The 19,814-nt window shown below is 42.5% G+C and overlaps 1 protein-coding gene across 3 annotated transcripts in view; it reads right to left on the bottom strand.

The window, feature by feature from the left end:
• PDE4B (phosphodiesterase 4B) overlaps window positions 1-19,814 on the bottom strand; it is a 197,659-nt gene that overhangs the window by 136,601 nt on the left and 41,244 nt on the right. Inside the window, exon 1 of one of the 3 annotated variants that reach the window (XM_050307440.1) lies at window positions 19,296-19,743. The exons of the other annotated variants lie outside the window; for them this stretch is intronic. Within the exon in view, the coding sequence (XP_050163397.1) occupies window positions 19,296-19,531 (236 nt within the window). The 5' untranslated portion in view covers window positions 19,532-19,743. Of the gene's footprint in view, window positions 1-19,295; window positions 19,744-19,814 lie in introns of those variants that run through there. 3 annotated transcript variants of the gene reach the window in all.

Here is a 19,814-nt window from a genome sequence, read left to right as displayed (position 1 = left end):
CAATATCCCTCTCCTCTCCCTCTCTTTTCTCATCATATACGGTGAATTAATGGTGGAAGTTGCTAATTGTGGTTAGGTCAAGGAGAGCCTCCATCAAACCTTTTCGACTAGAGGCCAACACTCGGTGGCCATAAATCCTGAGCACAGCATTCCCTAACCCAAGTCACACAGACACAAACAATTTGTATCTTCAATATAATTAATTATGTTGCTGAAAATCTACTAAAATTCAGAAAATAATTTATGAGACGACTGTGAACCTCTGAAATAAAAGCCCTACACAGTGGAAACTGCAGGTTCCTCTCATGCTGTGCGGAGTTAAAAGCTCACCCATAGGCATTGAAATCAGCCCAAGTGAAACGAGGCAGCAGCTTGGCCAATTTGTGTTGGAAGCAGAAGAAAGAATTGGGATTTCTGTTGCTACCTTCTGTTTTCCTTGGGGTTTTTTGCCTTGTTTTTATCAGAGATCAACTGTCCACAATGGCACAACATCTCAGATTTTGCACTGGCCTAATTTCCAATTCTTACTTCAGCAAGAAAACTGAAACTGAAACTTCATCAGGACACTCCATGGATATTTTCAGCTGTTAATGTATTAACTGAGGGTCTACTTGAACTGAAAGCAAATTTTTTTCCAAAACTCATAAAACCCAGCTCCTCAAAATCCAACACATTGTCAGGGGATAATGTGGGTTTAACCATGGTGGTTTTACACCCAGACATTTTGAGAACGGAGAAACGAAGTATTCACACTGCACTCCTTCCCAGCACAATCCACAGGACACCAGATAGCTTATTAAGAGACCAAAACCCAATTAAAAATAGCAGATGAACCTAAAAAGCAATTGGGGTTACTACTGTTTCAATCCCAACGTGGTGTTCTGTAGTATTTTAAAAGGGAAAAAGTAAAAAGCCAGAAAAACCCAAAACAAGCACCACAACAACAACAAAAAAAACCAACCAAACAAACAAAAATTAATTAAATGTAATCTCTTCTCACAGATCTAATTTGCACTTTGGGATAATCACTTGCTGACTCAAATGAAACCTTCAGTGCAGAGAAGGGGACAGGTGAGGAGACCATGTGTATTGCCCAGGTACTCCCCACAGGATAGTTTCCTGCTCTCCATAACAGACCTTCCCAAACCTCCTGTCAACACACTGCAGGTTAAACATTCCTGGAAAACATACATAGTTCTGGTGTATGTAGAGGAGCAGAGACCTCAACCCTGTAAATGCCCCCCACGAGCCCAGAGCTGCCGTGACAGATCTAGAAGGGGAAGGTTGGTCACCAGGGACGCGCCTCCCGAAACGTTCCCCTTATCGCCGAGGAAGGATTAAGGCTGATCAGGCAGAAATCACATTTCCTCGTGTAGGTGGGAACATATGGGAGTTGTCACAACACAAGCTCCCGCAGATGCACATCCCGGAGCCTCTCCCATTCTGGGACTCGCCCCGGCCACGGGGAATTTGTACTTTCATTACTCCAAGCCTGAAAATGGTGTTGCAGGAGGGTACCTGGGGTCTGTCCTGGTGCCTCACACAGCCAGCTCAGAGCTTCCAGCAGAAAAGGGAAGGTTGTGTAGAGCCCACACCACTATTCCATTTTACATTTACCAGTTTCAGGGATGTTTTGCTGGCTGAAGATTGCTTCAGTCCCAGGCAGACTTTCTGGAAGCCAGAGGTGGAGGAATTCCTCTGCATGAGTAATAACCCAGGGGCCCAGACACTCAGTTCCAACACAGGGAAATCCTCTTTCTAATTCCTGGTGTTTGAAAGCCTGTTCAGCTGGAGAAGAGGAGACTGAGAGGACACCTCATTGCAGCTCCAACTTCCTGGGGAGGGGAAGAGGAGGGGCAGGCACTGATCTCTGCTCTGTGGGGACCAGGGACAGGACCCCAGGGAATGGCCTCAAGTTGTGTCAGGGCAGGGTTAGGTTGGATCTCAGGAAAAGGTTCTTCCCCCAGGGGGTGGTTGGGCACTGAACAGGCTCCCCAGGGCAATGGTCACAGCACCAAGGCTGCCAGAGCTCAAGGAGTGTTTGGATGATCCTCTGGGGCACCTGGTGTGACTCTTGGGGATGGGCCTGAGGGTTGGACTTCGTGATCCTTTTGGGTCTCTTCCAACACACGTGTGGCTGATGCCAGGCTGCTTCCTGAGACAGACAGACAGACAGACAGACAGGACAATGAAGGGCTCCTCTGGAAAACAGGTCACACACACTGCCCAGGAGGGGCTCTCTTGGACTAAAGAAGCAGAAGCAGAGCTGCTCCCAAACTAAAGCAGTAAAGGTGACTTCTTTCACACATAACTTCCCGCGTGCCACCAGCCTGCCTCCTCTCACCCATGGCCCTCTGGACACAAGTTCATCCACACCTGCTCCTCACCAAGCATCCACAGTGACTAAAGGTCTTGCTTCCAGACTCCACAGCCCTGAAATCATCCAAACCCCCAAATATCACAACATGAGCCTGAGTGATAACTCCACTCCTCACACCCGGCCATGGTGTTCACTGACCACCTTTCAAGCTGCAAGATGAAGGCCCACAGGAGCAAAGAGCCACTTCCAGTCCACTCTAATTCCACTTCCAATCCTGCTGCTCTCCACTGTCAGTGCAGACCAATGTCACCAATGTCCCACTGGGACACCAGGGACACACCAGCACAGCCTTGTCCAGGTGGGAATTCACTACCATGGCTTTGCCTATTGTAAATTGAAAGAACAAAGGAAGAGCAAGGAGAGGCTCTACCTGGACGCTGTACAAACAGTAACTCGGAAACATCCAGCACAGAAAATTCCTTCTGCTCTGTCCTCAGAAGACTTAAAGTTGATGACCTGGAGATTAATCTTCTGCATAAAACGTAAATCCAAGTATAGCAGCAGGAGGCCCACACATGTCACACCAATCAAAACAGCTCAACCCAACCAGTTCAGTGAAGGATTACTGCAGTGCAATGAGGAAAAATGCTTTAAAAGCTAAAGCCAGTATCTTAAAAATATTGAAAGATATGAAGATGTGTCCTGTGCTTCTAAAAATTAAATGCTAGATTAGAAATGTGAAGTCAATATATTTCCCCTCAGCTGGAATGTGGATTCATACGCTCCCTACGAGTCAGGGATTGGGAAAAGCAGGAACAAAAATAGATGCTACAGCTGATTAAATCCTCAGCTAAACAAATTGTCTACAGGAAAATGCATTAGCCTGAGAGATGCAAGAACAGCAGGACACTCAGATGAAATTGGATTCTTTAGATCATATGTCGAAAGCATTAGAAATTCTCTTGTTTATCAGGAAAAATTAGCACAACAGGGATACTCCAGACAGAGAAAACCAAAGCCAGTGCTCACACCTGGAATGAGAGTGTGTGTGTGTGTGAGAAACCAGATAGGTTTGAGAGAAAATAGAAAACAAGCCTAAAAAGCCCCATGGGATTAGGATAAAGAAAGATTAAAAAAAGAAAACAGTCATCTTTTAGCTAAAATAGTTGTGCTGGTTGTCAACATTTGTTTTCAGGTATTAATACAAAAAGAAAAAAAAAACAGAGTGTTGAAAGATTAAAGTATTTTGAGGAATAATGGGATGAAATGCAGAATAGAAGTGTAGGGTATCAGAAGAACCAAAATATTTACTAAATATGAATAATTCTGATCATTTGGTATATAAAAATAAAATTAAACATGAAGTATTAAAAATACAATAAATACATGTTATTATGGTAAATCCTTCAATATTTATTCTGTTCCTGTGTTCTCAACTAAAGGAACCCCTCATTAATTAGGAGTCAGACTTGGGGGTGAGGGGAAGGAAGACCTTATGGATAAACAAGTAAGTCTGAGTTCTTTCCTAGTCTGTCAGTTCTTTATTTGTACTGTATCTATACATCCTATTTAACATAAATACCAAGCTGCAGAGAAGGCCAGTGGATTATTTCCAAAATCACATTGTGGTGCTGAAAGGATGACTAAAAAGGATGACAAATAAAGCAGCCTTAAAATGAAAACAGGCTCCCGTTCCTGCGAGACCTGTGACAGTTCTTCAATACAGAAATTATCTCCTGAAAAATATATTTGCAACGATTCTTAAACAGGAATGGTTGCTTATCAGGTACCTATAATGCTAAATGTGCTCAGCCCTTCTTCTGGTCTGCACTGACTCATCCTCACCAAAGTGAATGACATTTCCAGCAGCACAAAAGACATACAAATAATACTGATGAAACCCTTAAAAATGCATAAATCACAGAATCATAGAATCCCAAACTGGTTTGGCTTGAAAGGGACCTTAAGGCCCATCTTGTCCCACCCTGCCATGGGCAGGACACCTTCCACTAGCCCAGGTTGCTCCAAGCCCCATCCAACCTGGCCTTGGACACTTCCAGGGATGGGGCAGCCACAGCTTCTCTGGGTAACCTGTGCCAGGGCCTCCTCACCCTCACAGGGAAGGATTTCTTCCCACTCTCCCATCTAACGTGCCCTCTGGCAGTGGGAAGCCTTGTCCTGTCCCTCCCGGCCCTTGTCCAAAGACCCCCTCCAGCTCTCTTGGAGTCCCTTTAGGTGCTGGAAGGGGCCCTGAGGTCTTCCTGGAGTCTTCTCCATCCAAAAGGTTTAAAGCTTATGGTAACCTGACCTCAGGCTCTTCCCCTTTGTCCTGTCACTCCAGAGCCTTGTAAAAACTAAAGTTTGATCCCATTTTGGAGTACTCAGCTGGAAAATAAGACGAGTCTCAATACACAGAAATTTCCCACTTTATTCACAGTGGAGTCACTGGGAGCTCTGCAGCACTGCAGAACCAAACTCAACCACAAATACCTCCTACAGCAAACACCTCTGACATCTGAGGCATCCAAAATCTAACCCATCACCAATCTCCAATTTTTAAATTGTGGCAGGAAGCCAAAAACCCTAAAACCAAATAACACTCTCCCAAAAAAACTATATTCTTCAGCTATACCACGTGCTTAGTGAACCCTTTGTCACAGGGTTGATAACACGAATTAATCAAGATCACACTTCTACTTATTAAGCACTAAGAAGCTTTTAATCCTGGTTATTCCCTTCAGTTGAGTCATTATTAACATATTTTCTTGCCTTCCTGAAATGATTAACAGTGGTGACCTTTTCAAAATTTGGAAGGATCTTTCCTGCATGCAAAGTAAAACCGCAATTGCTTAATTTAAAGTACAGCCCAAACCCAATCTACCTAAATAATCTCTGTCAACAATTAATTTAACATTAAGGAAGTCAAATAAAATGTGTAGTCAGTAGTGGGTCTGTTTTTAATTCATTTGTCCTCTTTAATATCCTGCTCAAGGCAGGAATTATTGGTGACAAAAGCAGTCACAGTTATCACATCAATTTAACTTCAGTGCTCGAAGCTGCAGAGATCGATTTTCTGACATCACAAAATTTCCCCACCACAGTTTCCTGGTTCCTGGATCCAAAGGGACTCAGTAAAGCCCTGTGAAATACCAAATCAATACGAAAACCACCCCAACACCTCTCTATTGTCTCTTATAAATAAACAAATAAACAAAATTCTACCCCCAAATCACCACTGGAGCAGCGCTTATCAAGCAAAAAGTAGCTGCTTGAAGGAGACATCTGCCATAAGAAAAGGGTGACAGCCCTAAAGCTCCAAGTGATCCTGTTATTTCTTATGACTCAGGTAAAATTACCTGTATTTTTTACCAGTTCTCCCTTGAGAGTGGGCAAATCTACTCAATTGTTACAAGCTACAGGATTCCCAATCCAGGCCCTTTATGTCAAATTGAAGCATCGGATAATTCCCTACACCAGGGTCACACTGAAATGAAAAATAAAGGGTTGTTTCTGATTGCAACAAACTGCTGTTTCCAGAGATTTCTGCTTTACTCTAAACCCCAAATGCCTTCAAAAGGCACCTACTTGGAAAGGTGACATATGTTATAATACAGTGTTCTTTAAGTCTCTGAAATTCTTCCTTTGGCTTTGAAATCCAGCATTTAAATTTCTGAAAATGCAGATCAAGAGATCCAGGAGGAAAATAGGCCATTTGCAGCTCTGAAAAGCATCTGTATTAGTGTCTGCTGTTCTCAGTGGAGGCAAAGGATTCTTGAACATTAATATCTCTGCTTTAATTCTTGTCCCTATTTGAGATTTGCTTTTATCTCTCCTATCTCTTTTTAACCTTTATCTGTGGTAATTGTATTTGTTAAGTCTTGTTAATTAAGACTGCAAGCTCACCAGGGAAACATCCTCCCCTTTGTTTTCCAGCTCCATATCGTGCCTGGCAGAAGTACAACATCAAAAATGCATCAGATATTTGGTTCAACAAAACCATTTCATGGAATTCTGGAGTCTAGACATAAAGGTCTTAGAGTTCCCCTGTGTGCTTGTATCAAAACTCTTCTGCTCATAGAACTTACTGTTTTAATAATATAATATTATGTAATTAGAATTACTTATGGCTTCTGGTGAGAGATTTTAATATTGACTAATAAAAAAATCGATCAGAATTAAATCATTCCCTTTTCCAGCCAAGAGTTGATGCCCTTCAAAGGTCCACAGGCTAGTCCCAGCATCCCTCCCTCCACACTGACCTCTCAGTTTGGTTGTTGTGTAGTTAAAGGCTGTGTTTTTATTCTCTTTGTCTACACCAGGAATGTTTTTTAGTCTATACAAAAAATTACTGACCCTAAATTATTCATCAGATACTTAAAGCAAATTCTCTACCAACCCCCCAGTAAATTGAACAAAAATACATTACAAATTCTAGTTTTCTCTACATAGCAATAAATACTGCATTTTTCCAAAGATTCCTTAAGGCATCGCTCGCTTTTGCCTGAAGTGACACCACGCTAAAAGGCAGCTTTAATAATCTGTTTCATTTTCTTGTCCTCCCTTTCCTTGAACCATTAATGGAAGTGAAAGCAAAGATGTAACCCAGCTTGTTATCTTTGCAAAATCAAATACATTAGACAGGGTATTATTTGCCTGAGGCAATGCCATTTCCAGTTTGGATCACTGCTCCCCAGGACCATTCCGGTCACAAAGGAAGGAATTGGGATTTGACAATGATTGTGCCACTCACTCACAACAAGCAATTGCTCTTTCACCAAGAAATCACTTTCCACCCCAGTACATTTGAATGAGTAAACCTGTGGTGTTTATTACACAGGAAATATTTGCCTTAAAGCCTCGGAATAATTCGAATTTATTTCTCTTTACCTTCACTGCACATTAACAAGAGAAATCAGAAATTAATCAAGACCTGTCTTACGAGAGCAATTTATCCTTAACAACTTGGAAATTGGATTTGCAACACTAAAACACAGTGTTTGTTTGGATGAGAATGACTAAATAAATCAAAAAACCTTAAGAACTAAATATCTGGGACTTGAACCTCTGAGTTTATTGCTCCAGTTGTCCCCAGTTTAAAGGGGCCAGTTGCTCTCCTGTTGACACCATTTTCCAATGTCTTGTCACTGGTTCTGCAAATTTTGGCCAATAAGATGGATAAATGGCATCACTTGAAGATCTGGGGATATCTGTGTTATATTATCTTCCAAACAACTCGAAATGAGTGTTTAAAACATCAACCCTGTATTTTTGAGCTCACTTCACACTCATTATTTACACCATTAATAACACAACTCTCAGTATTGTGCTTGACTATACCCTGCCATGTTCTCTTGCTTCTCAAAATCCCAGAATCATAAAGGTTATCACCCAGTCCCAACTGCCCTTCTCCTTTCCCTTCAGCACTGAAGCAAGACCATGGTTTCCCATTTTATTGCTCTTGATATTTAAATAACAAGTGAGAACAAGTCAACTAACAGCAGGAGTGAGTAAAAAGCCAGGTCTGATATTTGAGGCTGAATGATGTTTGAGGCTGAATGATGTCCAGTGACAGAGGTGGTGGTGAGTGAGTGATTCAGATCAGGACGGACAGGAATACTCTGACAAATCCAATTGTCATCTCAGGCCGCAGGGAGAATTTTTAAATTTTCCCCCATCTATTATTACAGAAGAGACCCATGATGTTAATTCATATTTTTCCCGTTTCACTTTGTGAATTAACATCAATTTAAGTCCTTTTAATGAATTCTAAAATCTTTTAAGCCACCGTTAAAACCAAACCCATTTCCCAAGTCCACCTCGGGGCTCTTCCAAGTGAGTACCCTGCAAAGGGAGCTCACTGTCAAATGCTGTTAGTGGTGAATGTTCTGTGAATCCTCAAGAACACAAATATGCTCTGAACACAATAAACAACCTATCAGAAGATATTTCTATCCTACAGAGCAGAGCCCTGTCATTTTTCACTTAGTCTTCTGTGGAGGCCTAGTTGGTGTGGACTACAGGGTGTGGACTCTCCACCCCTGGGAAGTGTTCACTGTAGTGGAAGGTGTCCCTGCCCATGGCAAGGAGTTGGAACAAGATGAGTTTTAAGATCCTTTCCAACCCAAACTCTTCCATGACTCACACAATTTGACTACACGAAATCCCAACCCAAAGTACGAAGATTATTCTCAAAACCCTCAATGCTTTCCAAGCACGGTTGAAGAAGATTCACATTCAGTTCACAACAGGCTGACCAACTGGAAGCATTTACAACTTGCTCCAGGAGTTTTTTTCATTGTAAAATAACAACTGACAAGTACACGACAAACAGCAATAATTGGCCATGCCAGGCACGCCGTGTATTGCAAGCGCGGACACAGACGGCAAGGCAGGAGCTGCTTTCTGGGGATAGGCTGCAAAAATAGCAAAGCCTGACATTTAAAGATTTTTCTCCTTCCTTCTGGAGGCAGGTTTCAAGTACAGTAGTGCAGATTTTCGTCAGTCTCTTCTTGGAAACAGAGCAAAGCCTCGGGTCATGGGGATTCAGGAAGGTGTTTTAGTTGTGGGCAGAGCGGGAGAAGACAACCTTATGTCTGTGGGGATGGTAAAGATTCACACTTCAGAAGGTAGAAGAAAAGGCAGCAGCTGAGTATGGATTGAGACTTACAGAGATTGCCAAGATATTGTACTCCAGAGGAGCTCATTTCAGATCATGTTTGTACGAACTCTGGGCTTTTCATCACACCAACTTCTCTTTCCATGTGCATCTTCCAGTGTCACCTTCTCCATCCAGGTCCATCTTCTCACCTCTTTTTCTTTCTTTATCATTACACCCATGTAAGCACCTGCATCTCAGTACCAACGTGATGACAGTAGGATTGTTCCTCGTACATTCATCCCAACATTTAAGAATATTTGTCTTACAAACATCAGTCACATGACAGTAGAGTTGTCTGAGTTTTTTGGGAAGGGGTTGGGAAGTGGGCTTTTTTGTGGTAAGGACATTGTTTATCACATGTTACCATCTGTCTTTGAGAGCAAAACTAAATAAATAAATGATGTCTCTGGCTGAGACTCAGAAATCCATTTGCAGCTTCCATCAATTTCATCTGGAACCGAAAGAGCTCCAGATGAAATTGATACCAAACGGCATCAAACAAAAAGGGCTGCCTGGCCATAATTTATGAATACACGGTGACCTCTTGATGAGGGTGTTTACTGAATGGATACACTGGTTTAATCTATCAGCAAACTGCTGGAAAAGCAAAGCAGCAATCCCAACACCAGCTGGAGGCAACCAAATCCATAAACACTGAGGGACAACACATTTGTTCTCACGTCCCACCCCTGACCTCCAGCAGCTCCACAAAACAGTTTGTTAAGGGGAGCCAGTCTGGCAATACAGACTTTGGCTAACTTAAAAGGACACATTCCCTAAGGAGAAAGAGAAAGCTTTGGAAAACAGACTGATACTCAGATCTCAAAAGTTTAGAGTAGCTTTGGCTTGCTATCATTAATTTATAGTGATCACAGTTAAGAGATAATGCCTGTAATTACCACTGTGAAAACTTTTCTCCTTAAGTCAACCACTAAAAATACAGAACCACTCAAATACAGAGTGCCGTCTGCTTACTCCAATGTGCACAAGCAATTTCCAGGATAAAACGCCAGTTTTAGAACCTAAGCTAGGATTAGGAACAGAGGTGTCTCATGCTGTGTAGTTCGGTTATTTCCCCAGAAGTTTTCCAATGTATGAGCAGCATCACAACCTGGATTTACTTGATTTGACTTCCTTTGCCAGGTAAATGAGTTGAACAGTGCTAGTCTGCTGAGATGTTTGTAAGTCAGGGAAAAACACATCCAAATCTCTTAGGGATGGTTTTATGAAGATCTGAAAGCTGGCACTGGAGCCCAACTGAGGAGCAGATCCTGGAGGCACTAAGTGTGTGGGTTACTAACCTCAGCTCCTCACCTGAGAGGAACAGACCAAACCTCCCCCAAAGCCCGATCCAAAGGGAGTTTCAGACATGATGGTCAGATTTGGAAGGCTGAGAAGGAACTCTGCCTCAGGTCTTCAAAGGCTTGCCTCTTCCAAGAGGTTTAACTCCAGCCACTGGCTCTTGGAGCTGTAACAGCCCAAGGACAGCCTGACACACGAGTGACAAACAGTGACTGTATCAATCAGAATCCATGCTGGGTCATCCAGGAACTGTTTCCTGCAGGATTCATGTGCTGCTCAGCTCCCTCTGTCCGTATCATCTTCTGCCTTTCTCTCTTTGCCACGGTTTTATGTTCCTTGTCAACTACTTCTTGAGTTTTCACATATTTGATACTTTTTCATTCTTTCCCCACCCCCCCAAGAAAAAGTCCAAAGTAAAATAATCCATAGCTAATAAGAGGATTGTTCATCTAAGCAAGATGGAATCATAGAATATCCTGAGCTAGACAGAACCCACAACGACCCAGTCCAACTCCTGGCCCTGCACAGGGCAAATCCCAGAATCCCACCCTGTGGATGGGAGCAATGTCCATGTTCCTGGGCCCTGGTGCATTACTTTAAAAGTAATACATAATTTGACTTACTGTACTGTTTTAAGGAACTGAGATCTTAAAATACCCTTAAACCTACAAGGACTGGATGTCTTCTGAATGTTGCTGAGTTCCCTCAGACCTCATTTCTGTGGAATGAGCTCCACAAAGCACCAGGCTCAGTACAGGTTCTCCAATTAGCTCAGTAATAACGAAACCAATAAAATGGAAAAGCTCATTTTGCATTATTGTTATGAAAGAAAACTTTCCCTCTCACCTAATGAAGTTGTCCATCATTCTGCAATTCCTACCTGCATATGCACAGTGTCAGCAGGGGTCATTAAAGTTTTTGGAAACCAAGGAGCAGCACAAAATGTTTCTAATTTTCAAGTAGGGCTTCATGTGGTTCTTTATACATTGAAAAGGTAGCAAGGAACTGCTCATTTACAAACTACATTCTGCACATTTTAAGAACATACAAAAAACACTATGACACTGTGGAGAAAAGGAGGCTCAGGGGGACCTTTTTGCTCTCCACAGCTCCCTGGAGGGTGGAGCCAGGTGGGAGTTGGGCTCTGCTCCCAGGGAACACGGGAGAAGACAGGAGGAAATGGCCTCAAGCTGTGCCAGGGGAAGTTCAGGTTGGATATTGGGAAAACCGTTTCATGGAAAGGATTGTCAGCCCTGACACAGCTGCCCAGGACAGGGGTGGAGTCCCCATCCCCAGAAGTGTTCAAAAAACATGTGGATGTGGCACTTGAGGACATGGTTTAAAGTGGGGCTGGATGATGGCTGCACTGGATGACCTTAAAGGCTTTTCCAGCCTTAACGATCCTATGATTCTATGGTTAAAACTGAAAGTTAAAATAATAAAAGGAGGTAATTTCTTACACATTTTTGTTGTACTTGTTCATCTGTATCTGTAAAGCTCTGCCTGAGCTTGGAGGAAAATCAATTGATTTCTGGGTTGTTTGGGGTTTTTTAACTGATAAAATGAGATTAATGTCTCCTCTTGTCTCAGCTTTCAGAGGGTACAATGTGCTTCTTTTTCCACAACTTATCTCAGAAATCAATATAGAAGGAACCCAAGGAGTTACTGTGCCAAGAGAAATGGGGAATGAGAGGAAAATTATTCAGTATATGCAGATGGAAGAAACTACCTGCAGGACATTTTTACTCAGAACAAGATTCCTTTTTGAGATCTGCATCACAGACTGCACAATGAAAAGCATCATCCCAGCACTAGTGGGGCACTGGAGCTACTGGAAGTGCAACAAAACTTCTTTCTCCACGTGAGCACAGATTGATTCAGGGCAAACTGAGAAATGGTTCCTATTTAATTCCATCAAGTGTCGTGCAGATGTTTGGCCTTCGTAGCATTTAAATCTGCTGTGGAAAAAGCTGCAATAAATTGCTCTACCATTAGAAAATGCAACTTGCTGGTTGGGAAAAAAAAAAGCAGAAGGTCTTTACAGAGTTATATGTCAGTTAGTTTTGTTGGAAATAGCCAAAACTCAAAGGAATCTGATCAAGCCTGATTCCCATTTAAGTGCCCCATCCTGGAGACATGGACAGTGTGAGGATGCCATAATGTACCACATCACAAGGAGTTTATCAGGAGATACTAGGAAATTATTGTAGTGTTTAGTCCAACACACACACACAAAACTGTGTTTTTACCATATGAAGAAAAGAAATAATCTAATATATTGTTATTGCTCCAAAGCCTTATTATTACGTTACTTAATCTCTGCTCTTGCCCCTCAGCAACATTTATTTGTAGCCCTGAGAGAACAAAACAATGCGAAAAACTTACAAAACGAATATTTACTTTTCTTCCAGTGTTTCCCACGTCTATCCAAAAGAAGAGACTCAATCTATGCATGTATGTCTTGGAAAATAAAACCTATTTTATAGTAATAATCCTTTCTATGGGCTGTTATGGCAATATTTTACCTGAAAAAATAATCAGTTGCTGTTGCCTTGGCCTAGCATTATGCTTGTGTGTCACTGTTTCAGTGCATTACAGAAATGCCTAGGATTTATCAGCAGTTATAGCCTCACATAGTGCTGAGACAGGAACCCACACGTGTCAACAGCACTGCCTATTGATTCATAAACTTGGTAAAAGTCACAGCCTCCCATGGGCAGAGTTCAGGTTTGTTATTTACACCTTGTCTCTCAGACCCAGTCAAGCAGTCCCGTAGGAAATTGGGAGGAAATGTAATTTTCCTGTTTTAGCTTCCCAAATCTGCTCTCTCCTTCCTACTTCTCCAAATCCACCCATCACAGAATAAGCAGAGCATGTTCTGTGGCACTTGCACATCATGGTAGAATCTCAGCTAGTTTGTGGCTATTGCAGAATGTCCATACCATGATCATCATGGGAGAACCTACAAACCTCAGACTTGTTCCAAGAGACAAACACACACCAGTGGTGCTGGATAAATGGCTGGACTCGATGATCTTAGGGGTCTTTTCCAATCTGAAAGACTCTTGGCTGTGAGGGTGGGGAGGCCCTGGCACAGGTTGCTCAGAGAAGCTGTGGCTGCCCCATCCCTGTAAGTGTCCAAGGTCAGGTTGGATGGGCTTGGAGCAACCTGGGATAGTGGAAGGTGTCCCTGCCCATGGCAAATAAGCTTGAAGGTCCCTTCCAACCCAAGCCCCTCCATGATTCTATAATTCTACAATCCTATGATCCCTGTGAACCCACGGGATGTTCTCATAAGGTAACACCAGGCAATACAAGTAAAACACTGTTGTTATTCAGAAACAAAAAAGCTGAAAAAGATTTAAAAAACCCAAGAATGGAACAGAGAATGTACAGATCTGCAGTGAAGCCAAGCTATGCTGCATAAATTAGGATAAACCACAAATGTGTCTGCCACAGTCTGTCCTGGCAACCAACTCGAGCCCGTAAGAAGCCAACTGCACCTCCTGGAAACACACAGCCCAAATTTGTAGATGCTATCACAATGGCAAGCTTCACACATCAACAGAGCTCTCAACAAAGCTGAATTCAACAGGAGAGCTTCCTTGAGAAACTATTTTGGCACAAAAAATTTAACTTAATAGTTAACCCTGGGTATAAGGGTTGGAGGTCATGGATTCCCTAGGAAGGTCTCAGCTACCACAGCAAGTCATGAAACCTCTGGGTTTCTGGGACTCCCTGATCCTCAGAGATTAGCACACACTGCAAACATTAAAAAACTTACTTAAAGGTGTTAAAAACTCCAGAAATAGCTTACTTCTCTGAGAAGGAATCCACTGCCTTTCACAGAGTCACCGAATCAATCAGGTTCTTCCTCCCCCTGTCAGAGAAATGGCTGAATCTATCAAAATCAAATTACCATTAATATAATGATCTGTTGTACTTCACTTGAATTTTTAACAGCTGGTGAGTATTTTAACACCATCTTTTTCCACATATGTGGCCGGGGGATGAAAGAAGCTGCTCCTTTCTGTTTTCCACGGTTGTAGACAGGGTTTGGAGGGAATATATGGACAGAACAGATGTAAGGATGACACAGCTGGTTCTGTGTTTGTTGTGTGGGGGCTTATTTTTATTTCCTCCTCACCTTCACATCCTTTGCAATCCTTCCTGCCACTCGCTGCAAGTGCTCACAAATTCTCCTTAGGAGATGGAGACAGATGGGAGAACATACTCAGCAGAGAAAAAGAGAGGAACCTTCTGGTCTTCCCCCATCCTCTTCCCTCCTCACTTCCGTTTGTTTCGCCTAGGACTTTCAGGAGATAATTGAGCAACACAGCGTGTCCAATACCAGTCCCATTTGGAAAGAGAAGCTGCAGAAAGCAGGAGAACCATCCTATTTCCCCAAAATGGAACAAGAAGCTTGAAATCACATCAACAGTGAGAAGGACAAACAGATCAGCTCATCAAAGTAAAGACAAGGGTGTTTTCAACAGTGGAACTATGGAAAAGCATCCTGCTGTACATGGAGCAAAAGGGAACCAGGTCCAAAAGCACATCACAAAAAAATCACAGAATCATTTACTTTGGAAAAGATCATGGAGTCATCAGTATACAGGACATTCAGGGGGCAGGCTGTTGTGACAGATACTGGTTTTATCTCACAAACAGAAGTCAGCTCCCCCAGCCCAAGTACTGGGTGAAGGCGGCCTGGAGAGCTCAGATCTGGGATCCTGGTCCATGGGATGCCAGCACAGGGCAGGAGCCACCTCAGCACAGCTGGACACACAGTTGGTGCTGGGAGGTACCCCAAGAGGGACATGTCCCACTAGGAGCTCCACTCTACCTCCTGAGTTCCTCCACAGTGACCAAAACACTGGAGAAATTTATGGCTCTTATAAATTCCTGTTCTCCTCAGCAATTTCACGTACGCAGTCTCCAAAAATGGGGGCTGCCACTTAAGTCTTTCTTATTTGGTTCCAAGATCAGAAAGAAAAATCAAACCTGACATCTTTTGATAATTTTCCTCTGCCTATAGTACATTTTACAGCTTCAAGTAATTAAACAGATCAGTTGTTATTCACCAGGCTTGGAAAAAACTCAAATGCTCCCCCCGTGACTGGATTGTGCCATATTATTTAACTTGCTCAATTCCACCACGGAAGATTGTTGTGTAATGAAAACAGATCATGTTTTCAAAAAAATTAAGGCTAACATATGATTTGCATTTTACATTATATATTGAAAAGCAAATGCATGAATGTATTTCAGCTGCACTGAAAGAAAACCAAGAGAAAATCCAGAGCACAATTTCCTAGTATTTGGTTTCTGTTCTGCCCTGTATTTTCTTCATAAACAAGGTAACAGGTAATCACTAAAATGATGAAAGCTGAAAGTGAATTAAATTGGAAAAAAACTCCTGAAAATCTTAATTAAGGAAAGACAATAAACATCCTCCTCTAGAAATCCCTTCATTAAAAAGCTCATGCTCCTCACACAGCATAGCCAGTGACTGGCTGCATATTAAAAAACTGAGTAAGTGATATAAGTGGTATAAATATTCATAGAATCACATGATTTGGGTTGGAAAGGACATTAAAGTTCATCTCATGTCATGAGCAGAGACACCTTCCACTAGACCAGGTTGCTCCAAGCCCTGTCCAACCTAGCCTTGAAGAAATATTTATAATCTTGAGGATAAATACAGCAAGGCAAAGAAAACTGTGTTATAAGCAGCAGAGTTAATTTAGAAAATATTGACTTTCATTGATAAAACATTTGGGATCTTCCAAGACATTGCTGAGAAGGTCCCTGCTATGGGTGCAATCCTAATGATATTAAGAGTTATTATTTGATAAAAATAAGGTGTGCAGACCTGCAGAAAATAAAAGCTATCTTTAAAACTATTGCTTTGGAAGTCCTCAAGGTAAGGATGGGGTGAGGGAGAACAGACTGTGGACCACGGACAGGGAATATGCTGTTTTCTGGCTGACAGAAGAAAGCACTGAGGACCATCTTCAGGAGATGTTTTCCTCCCTCCAGTGACTCCAAAGGAAACTTTGCACCCGAAGAAGCACTGTGTGTCCAAAATTTAGATGGCTCTGAAGGGATACAGAGTCATGCCATCTTCTGCCTGCTCTGTTCCTCACAACCCCCCTACCCCCCTCTCCAAAATGCACATGATAACAGGGGAACTTTAGGAAAGGAAGCAGCAGCATATGGGCTTCCAGGATCTCCAAAGCAAAAATGACAGATGCAAGAGAGGACTGAGACTTGTGGATTCTGGTGGAGGAAAAAGCCTGAAGGCCATCGAGGTTTTGTTCTGTTATTTGATATGAATGAGGCATTTTGAAGACTGGACACAGCGACAGCAGCCGTGGGAAACTGTTTAAGGGGTTTGGAGCAGGCAGGGATCAGACTGACAGATGTTTGGAGGGAACTGTGATGACATGTTGGCCATGTCCAGTGAGAACTTGACCCTGAGGAAAAGAACAAATTGCAGCACAGAAGCATTTGAGTCATGGCCTTATTAAAAAAGAAAAAAATCTGAAAATTTGCTTTCCTGTTTCTTCCTGGGTAAGGTCTGCTGGCTGGATATTGGAGCAGATTGGTGACGACACAGATTTCATCAGCATAATCAGGAGAAAGAAGTTGCAATGCGTTCAGCCACAAAAGAAGGAAAATGCCTGGGAAAGGCAATTAGTGAAAAAGGAAAGGAGAGCAAGAGAAGACAGAAACTTGAAAATAAGGGGCACAGAAGAAGAACCATCATGTAATGACAGTAATGAAGACAGAGGTGGTGAAAAATGATGATTTACCACACCACCAACCCCAAACTGAGGAAGTTCCTTGTTTATGAGGCTCTGAAAGTTATGGATCCTATGAAATCCAACAGCATGAATTCATTTCTTTGCTACTGTTACTGTGTAGTTGGTATTTCTTCGACATTTACTCCTGAGGTAATTTTCTACCCAGCTACTACTTCCCAGCTCCACACAAAAGAGCACCTTATGTAAGTGGCATTTTGCTTAGCACAGGTGAGGGTGTTTCCATGCACTGCACCACAAATTCACAACTGAGAAGGAAATTCAGGTACACAGCTGAAATAACTGCCTACAACACACATAAACAGCCCTCCAGACATTCCACTGAATTGTTGTATCACACTTTAATAATTCAAATTATGTTTTAGCATGTGTAGGACATGAAAAGACGCCTGGTTTTGTTGTATGGTTTGACATGTTAAGCATGTGCTCACGCACAAACATTCTTGAAACCTATTTTTCTAGGGATGATTTTCTTCATTTCTACAATAATTTCCTTCTTATCTCAGCTTAAAACATGGATCTGCAATTCAAAATCACCTGATACTAAAAACTTTCAAAAATTGAGTTGAAAACCTTCTCTCTTGCAATTAAAAATAAACCTAGAGGGATCCCACCTCCTTTATGAGTTGATTCAAGAAGAAGAGATTATCAGTTACTTCTATAAATACATATTTTATGGTTTTTTCCCCAACAATCCAGATACCCTGTGCCAAGTCTAGCCACGTTCTACTCCCCTAATTCCCAGCAGGACCATCTTTCCACGGCACCCATTTCTCCAAACAGACCAGTGGATGTAAGACAAGCAGCCTCCTGTCATTTCAATGCTGACAGATATGACAGATGTTCCAGGGAATTAATGTGTATAAACCTAAATACGAGTCACTACAACCAATTAAATGCTGAAGAACATACTGAAGCCTTTACAGCCTGTAACCAGTTTGAGGTTGTTACTTCTGCTTGGATTAAAAACAACAACAACAACAAAAAGAAGCAGAAAGTCTGCATGATTCTAGAATTCGAATTCTAATTGAATTGCTACACCCCAAATGCATTTCAAACTGTGTTTAAAGCAAAATTAAAAAGTCAGTTATCTCAGTTCTACCCAGTACAATTCCCTGGTCTCCAAGTTTGTGGTTTTCCCTCTTATTTTTCTTACTGTTTAATGAGACAGAACAACTGTAAGAGCTACGAACTCACTCTCCGCAATTAGTAATTCACTTCAGAAGTAAATACAGCTTTGAAATATTTTAGCATAACTCACATAAACCATTTTAACACAATGTTCTCTGTTAAAAAGTAGCAGACAGGGATGGGTGTTTCAGATACCCCAAAACACCCAGCCCATACAGATAGTTTCATCCTCTCTCCTCTGATTCAACCTGGAATGGGAAAGTAATGGGTATGGCACTGTGTAAGCAGGGTTAAAAAAATTCACATTCCTGAAAGTTTTCTGGTTTAATTCACACAGACAACTAGTGAATATTAATGGAGACTCCTGGAATTTAAAAGGTGGATCCTGCAAGACACATACAGACTAAATTTAGAAAGTGAGATTCTCAGGGATTTTCCTGAATTATATATTTTGATTGCTGTTTATGGCATGGATTAACCAGATAACCGAGTCAGAAGTAGCTCCAATCAACTGTAATGGCACACAAATTGACTATTTGGGGCTAGTAATTTGTAGGGAGGGAAAAGAAGACTCTCAGACAGAGTTTCCTTGCAAAAAATGGCTGAAAGGAGGGATATTTGTAGCCAGGAAAAACTGTGTAAAAGCCCCTCAGAGTGAAGTTAAAGCCCTTTGCAGCGTTTACCTCCAAGAGTGCCCTGTCTGAACCACCCGGTCTGTGCTGTGCTGCCAGACCGAGCTGCGAAGGCAAAGAAAACACATTTTGAAGGTTCTGAAATGAATTCGTGTGTTCAACCCACAACAACACAAGGGCTGGGAAAGTTACCGGCTGCTGCCTTTGTTCCCAGAGATTAACCCGGCACACAGGAATAATGGGCTGGATTTACCCCGGACAGCAGACACTGACTGACGATTGTCGAGGCACTGCATTAAACATCCTTTGGCTGCCTCCCGCTCGATTCATTTAACACTCCTGAATGAATCTCAGCTCGTTTTTCCCCTGTTCAAAGCACAGCTACACACACTGGTTTTAAACCCACACCGGTACCCAGATCTTACCACGTATGTGCCACCGTGAAGCGACGACGCTGGCGGATGCTTTTATTCACCAGCAACTTTCTGAAAAAGCAGGGAGAGTTCCTGGGAGAGCTGCGAGGAGAAATCTTTGGAGACGTGGGTCTGTTCCCGGGCAGCTTGGGGGGCTCGAGCTCTAAATGCATCTGTTCTTTGAAAGTCCTGATGTAAATCTCGGACTCGGGAGTAGCAAGTTCCCTAGAAGCCTCTTTCGCTGTCATAGCTCAGATGATGTGGGGAGCTCTCACCATTCAGAAAACGCAACAAAAACGCAGCGGAGTCAAAGCGCGGTTAAACCCCGCTCATTCACAAGGCTGGGCTCCAAAGGGAAGGCTGCCTGAAGTGGCAGCAGCACGAATGCAAGGATGGTAAGCCAGGGCTGTCAGAAGAGCCTTTCTGAGCCCAGCTCTCCCCCTGAAAATGCGCCAGGGTGGTGTTGGTGTGTCAGCTCCGTGGTCGCCACCGACGCGCCGGAGCCATTCAGCCCTGCACAGCAGCTCATGA

The sequence above is a fragment of the Myiozetetes cayanensis genome, unplaced genomic scaffold (genome assembly GCF_022539395.1).
Source record: "Myiozetetes cayanensis isolate MyiCay16 unplaced genomic scaffold, myiCay2020 scf12, whole genome shotgun sequence".
NCBI lineage: Eukaryota > Metazoa > Chordata > Aves > Passeriformes > Tyrannidae > Myiozetetes > Myiozetetes cayanensis.
Note: the sequence above shows the minus strand (reverse complement) of the source record. Positions and strands in the feature narration are given on the sequence as shown.